At 42.9% G+C, this 6317-nt stretch overlaps 1 protein-coding gene across 2 annotated transcripts; it reads right to left on the bottom strand.

Moving 5' to 3' along the window:
* Positions 1-3872: 3872 nt before the first annotated feature.
* Positions 3873-5559, bottom strand: LOC128458668 (putative nuclease HARBI1). 2 transcript variants are annotated; one of them, XM_053443591.1, is made up of 4 exons: positions 4897-5559; positions 4703-4815; positions 4511-4622; positions 3873-4402 (listed from the first exon to the last, which is right to left on the bottom strand). In XM_053443591.1, exons 1-4 carry the CDS (start codon positions 5327-5329, stop codon positions 4032-4034), a joined length of 1029 nt encoding a protein of 342 aa, XP_053299566.1. In that variant the 5' UTR covers positions 5330-5559; the 3' UTR covers positions 3873-4031. The 2 variants fall into 2 exon arrangements, with proteins under 2 accessions (XP_053299566.1, XP_053299567.1); XM_053443592.1 differs by having other exon boundaries at positions 3873-4399.
* Positions 5560-6317: the final 758 nt, after the last annotated feature.

Raw genomic sequence — 6317 nt, 5'->3', positions numbered from 1 at the left:
GAGAGAGAGAGGAGAGAGAAGAGAGAGAGAGAGAGAGAGAGAGAGAGAGAGAGAGAGAGAGAGAGAGAGAGAGAGAGAGAGGAGAGAGGAGAGAGAGAGAGAGAGAGAGAGAGAGAGAGAGAGAGAGAGAGAGAGAGAGACTCACCTGTGGTGAGCTGAAGATAGAGGAGGGGTATTTCGAGGAGGTGAAAAACACCAGCCCTCTCGACCCCCTTCCATGATGTCCTCTAGGATGTCCCTGCCAGCCTGATTGGGTCCAAGCTACGGATCTGGGAGGACAATGACACAATGTGTGTGAGCCGTCAGCTGTGTTACACACTGTGAAGAACTTATACATGATGTATCAAATCCATTAACCATGGACACAAAACTATAAATTGGAAATAAAACATAAATACAAGAAAATATTAGAAATTGTATCATCATTTTTACATCTTCATTCTGTAAAATAAAACTATCATCAAGTGGACACTAAATGTATTGTAATTATAATGGCTTTGGTGTGTGAAGCTTTGAATGAATAAACGAATTAATGATGTTTGCGATGCCAATACACGTACACGTACAAAATGGATAACAGTTCATTTATTTTTATTTAAAAACAACAGCTTCTCAACAGTGCTGGGTTTCAGGCGGTTTAATTTTTTTGAAATAATTTCGCCTGCTTTAGAAACTAATTTCATTTCACAACGCACAGATAAGGCTGGGGTACAAGGAAAAGATACCGCTAGTTTGTACACGTTAGGAAATAAATTCCTTTTCTCCCTGCAATACTCAGAATATATTGCAAGCAAACGCACAATAAAGTCCCAAGACAAGTAGTGTGGGGGGGGGGAATCCGTTGCGTTTCACGGCCCCTTTTATTTTGAATCGCACACCAAACCCGCGAACCCTTTCCTGAATCAGTGACGTGCTCGCAGAGGCTTCGAACGTCATCACATACGTCATCAACACAAGCCTCGATACGCGCTTCATAAAAATCATCCTCGATTACTCGACACACGCTTCGAAGCCTCGACACGGGAGGACACATCACTACTTATTGTTAATACCCCAGGTTAGAGTGAGCACCACCCGCTGTACTTTTGGGTGCTAAGCACCTGTAAAGGGGGGGGGGGGGTGGGTTTTTTTGTGTTCTTTTCTTTGGTGCCACTGAGAGTCCTTGTTGATCCCTGTGTTGCTTTGTTTAAATAAATTCTTTACTTTGCCTTATATCGTGTCATGGTTTCTGTGTGACTGCACCCTCACTTCCCCAAACCTGTTGCATTTATGTTATGTCCCACCCCGTGCCAATAGGGGGCGTAACAATGGGATTGAAAGCAGAGTCGCAGGTCTCTCCCTCCTCGGAGACGAGCTGATCAAGCCAGTGAATCCAGTGCTGTGTATGCCCGAGGACGTGCTGCAGAGAGTCGGCCTGCAGCCTGACCTCCTGAGCTACATTATACACACACACACACACACACACAGGCACACACACACACACACACTGCCCTGCTGAGCACAGCCATCACCCCTGCTGGATGTCAGGAGCAGAGAGAGGACCACCACACATCCTAGTCCACATTTCACATGCAGGCTTCTGACTCTGCTCACGAAGGAGAAGGTGTGAAAGTCTCTGAGCTTTTCTGTCTTCAAACCCTCAACCACTCGTTATCCATTTTTGTCGTATTTAACTGTAAAGTGAATATTTCAGGGTTTTGGGTCTAATCTTCAGTTCTGGAAAATACCTGTCAAACAATTATATACAGTCATATTTATCAGTGCAAGATTATTGCTTGGACATAACCTAAATAATTGCCAATAAATTGAATCATCACTTGATCAGATGTCTCCGGTATCCATGTTCACAATGGGTGTGTTTTGGGCGACCTGGTGGTCACGTGACCACATTATGCCGGACAACACTCAAACATGTCATAGCTTCATAAACACACAACCTAGATACACACATACAAAAGATGGTACAAATAAGAACTATATGAGGCGACAAGCTGCTGAGACACTTTCAACGACACGGTGCTGTTTGATTGTTTGGGCTTCGACCACTAAACAGACCAAACCAGTGGAACCTGAGTCGTTGATCCTGAGGAGCTTCTCCTGGGGCCCGTTTCACAAAGCAGGTTCAACAAACTCTGAGTTAAAACCTTAACTCTGGGTTGAGCAACTCTGAGCTGTCAAACTCTAAGTTTTCGGTTTCAGAACAGGTGATAACACTTAGTTCAATCAACTCAGAGTCAAGGTAACCCTGAGTGAAGCTTGTGCATGAGGATATAAAAAGCCTTCATCAATGGAACACAGATAACATGATTCACCATGGCAACAAGTGGTAAACAGCCTCGATCCTCCTACTTCTCCCCAGTGGAGTTGGAAATATTAATGACTGCGTATGCAGAAAGTGAGCATATATTTTTAAAAAGAAGCAATACTGTGGCAGCAGCAAAAGCGTGGCAGGAAATTGCTGACCGAGTCAATGCGTCAGTATTAATTTGAGAAAAAAAAGAAATGTTTTGTCTTGAATGTTCCACTTATTCAACAATTATATTCCATATGTGTGTCTGTGAGCACAGGTGCAACCCAACAGGCACCAAACGGACTTTGCAGCAGCTAAAGATGAAATATAAAAATGTAGTTCAAACAGGTAAGGTATAATAAAGTACAAGCAATTGTGATGTTGTTTAGCCTGCCCTCATTAAACAGCATTTAGTGGCTACATTCAACATGTGATGGATATATTTAAGTAATTAGGGAAATCTGCAAAAAAAAGAGAAATCCCAACACTGCCAGTATTTAATATTGTCTCTATGAAAGCAACACCTAAATGCCTTTTATACATACAAGTCTCCAAAGTTGTGTTTTCTGTATGTATTTAAATTTGACCTCCATTATAGCCAACAGAAAAAAGGCTGAGGCCCGCAAAACAGGTGGCGGTCCACCACCACCACCTCTCACAGAGGCTGAAAAGATGGCCCTCAGTCAGAACAGTGGACGACCCATTGCTGAGGGCATCTCTGGGGGGAGTTCATCGGACCCACCCACGCCCCAGGTCACAGGGGCCTACATAAGAGGTAAGTTATTCAAATGAATGGCATGTACGTTAATCCTTTTTCTAGTGTTCGCTCAGTAATGGCCACCCATTCATCTTAGACACAACTAGCAGTAAGCTACAGTAAGCTACAGTTCTTTGCAATTGGCTGCTTTTGCTTTCAGATATCAATCTATTTTAAGGTGACTCAGAGTTTGAAAAATTGTGTTTAAATTAGGTGGGGCACTTTTCTGGGTAATCATCAACTGTCTAATCTTCATTTTCTACCAGTTACTGATGGTGTAATCTGTCTCGTTGAGCCTTCTGCCATAACAGACCTCCATGCTGTTGTAAGTACTCTTAATATTCCACAGATTTTTCATAATTGGTAGAATATAACACACACATTCTGTTTCATTACAGGAGGATGATGAAGAAACCTTATCAGCTGCCACAGAGAGGGAAGATGCAGAGAGTCCTGCTGAAGTATACACCTTTTTTTTTTTAAATAACTTTGGCTCAGTTAATAGTGTTGTTCCACAATACAACTTGCAACTTCTTTCTCTCTAACAGAGCCATGCTGGAAATTACAATGGGGAAGAAGGTCCATCAACCTCCACAGCACAGCTTACCTCAGTAAGATGTTGTTCAGCATTGACCCACAACTTACAATGACACTAAATAGACATGGCACTGAAATTCAATGTCATTTATGTTCCTATAGCTCCCTGTGAAACAACTTTACAAGGTATATTTAGAATCTCAAATAAACAAATCACACCTAGAAATGGAGCACATAAGGCTGCAGATCACCAAAACAGAAAAGGAAATACAACTGCTGGACCATCAGTTAAAGGTGGGTGACGTGCCCACAGGTGGATGTTTTTTAATTGTTTCAACAACAAAGGATTAACAACTGTACAAAATTTGTCCTTCTAGGAAATAAAGAAGACCTCATAAAATGAGATGCATATTGTCGTTCTTGAACATTGGGGAGGTGATGGGTCAGTTAGAAATGATTGACACATATCATGTCTCTAACAGCTCTTCCATCTCGTGTATCAGCAGGGGGGGTATGATTAATACCTGGATCACAGGGGGAAAGAGTAGGACATTGTTCTCCTCTAATAGTGGCAATGTTGTGGAGAACCACACATGCCACTATAATGTCACAAGCTCTCTCTGGGGTGACCCTGAGCCTACGAAGGCACTGGAACCGGGCCTTGAGTATCCCGATGGTCATCTCCACTCTGGCTCGTGTCCTGCAGTGAGCCAAGTTGTAGTGTCGCTGTGGGCCAGGCTCAGGGTCAGGGTAAGGGGTCAGCAGATAGCGCTGGCAGGGGTACCCTCTGTCTCCGAGTAGGTAACCATCGAACTCTACTATGATAATACAAGATACAGTTTGTTTCAGTTGCAATAGGAGGAAACAAAATATTTGATCATAGGATATAACTATATACTGTATATAAATTATATATATAAACTCACCACCGGCAAATCTGGCACTCAGTGTCGACTCACGAAACATTCGTGAGTCATGCACAGACCCAGGCCACTTCGCTTCCACATTGTTAATCATGTGGGCTCCATCACATATGATCTTCACAGTGGAGAACAGTAATTAGCTGTATGGTGTAGTGTATTTAATTTGGAATGTTAAAGGCTACTATTTAGGCCTACCTGCACATTAATGCTGTGGACAGATTTCCTATTCACATAATCTCCTTCATTTATTGAAGGAGCGATGATAGGAATGTGAGTGCCATCTATGCAGCCAATCACACCTGGAAACCCTAAAATATATCAAATTGACTGATTAGTGCTTCAAGTCTCAAAGCTTTATGACATAAATGAATTACTGCTTAGACTGATACCTGCAATTCTGTGGAACTCTTCTTTGAGAAGTCTGGTGGGTCTGTGACTTGGGAACACTACAAACGTGCATAGTAGCCGTTTCAGTGCAAGTGTCACATTTCGGACAGCCCGACAGACAGTTGCCTTGGACACATGCTCTGCATCACCGACGTTATACAAAAAACTGCCGTTGGCAAAAAAACGAAGTGCAATACAAAGAATTTGCTCGGAACTGAGAGCATGTCCACGATGCGTCATGTGAGCGATGTGAGGGCTGAGAATATCGTTTATATAAATTATAGATGATGCAGAGAAACGGAAACGCTCAAACAGATACTCATCAGGGAATGATAAAACATCCAATCGGGGTCTAATAATCCTCTCCCGGTGGAGATGTCTGCGGAGTATCTGCGCCTCGACATCAACTGGCTCTTCAATAAAAGGACACGCCATGTCTGCCACTGCCTTCAGTCTGCAGGCTTCAACTTAAGAGCAGGAGAAACTCGGGGTTAGTTGAAGAAAACCTGCCAGCGAGCAGGTTAGGTTCACGGAGTATGTTGCCAGGGTAACTGACTCAGAGTAAAGCTGAACTGGCTTTGTGAAACTGAAAAACCAGAGTTTCCCTCATCTCAGGGTTAACTCACTCAGAGTTTTCACTAAACCTGCTTTGTGAAACGGGCCCCTGGTCTGATCACACAGGTCTTCTGACCATGCTACGGCAACTTCCAACACAACACAACTGTCTCAGTTCATCACACACAGACACACACACATACACTGAGTCCTATCCCCTATAAGCACCAAACCATGGAAAGAACAAATCATGAGACGAGCTTTTTTAAAATACTTTTTATTATCTTTAATGTATTTACAAAAGAAAAGTAAGAAAAAAGAAAACAATTCCAGATGTAAACATGTCGTCCTGCTGTAAGGACGTAGTTCTGCTCCGTCCTGTCCCCCGGGGGGGGGGGGGGGTCTCCCCTCCTCAATTATCCTGGGACTTCACCTCCCGCAGCCAGGAGAAGAAGGCCGTGACGGTCTTTAGGGCCACGCCATGACCCAGCTGCTCGGCCGGGTCGCTCATACACTTGAAGAACATCCGGAGAAGGTCTGGAGAACAGAAACATGTCAGTCATCGTTTCAGCCGTGGCCAAACGGAAATAAATCCAATTTTTCTGTGAAGTGAGACCGATTCCTAATCTTATCAATTCAATTAATGCGATTTGTATTTCGATAGGAACCCAAAAATGTATGGTTTAGAAATTACTGAAGACGGCATTGTGTTTTGCAAAAGTGAATTGGAGTCGGAGTGATGTTCCTCTAATGACCAAATCAAGTTAATGTCAGTGGAGAACAAATTTGAGATTCAAAGTTTTAATCCAAATTATTCCAAATGTCCTTGAAGGGCTTAAAAAATAAACGGAAATATGAAAATCTACAA

The sequence above is a fragment of the Pleuronectes platessa genome, chromosome 16 (genome assembly GCF_947347685.1).
Source record: "Pleuronectes platessa chromosome 16, fPlePla1.1, whole genome shotgun sequence".
Classification (NCBI taxonomy): Eukaryota; Metazoa; Chordata; class Actinopteri; order Pleuronectiformes; family Pleuronectidae; genus Pleuronectes; species Pleuronectes platessa.
The sequence above is the reverse complement of the archived record's forward strand: the minus strand, read 5'-3'. Positions and strand labels throughout refer to the sequence as shown.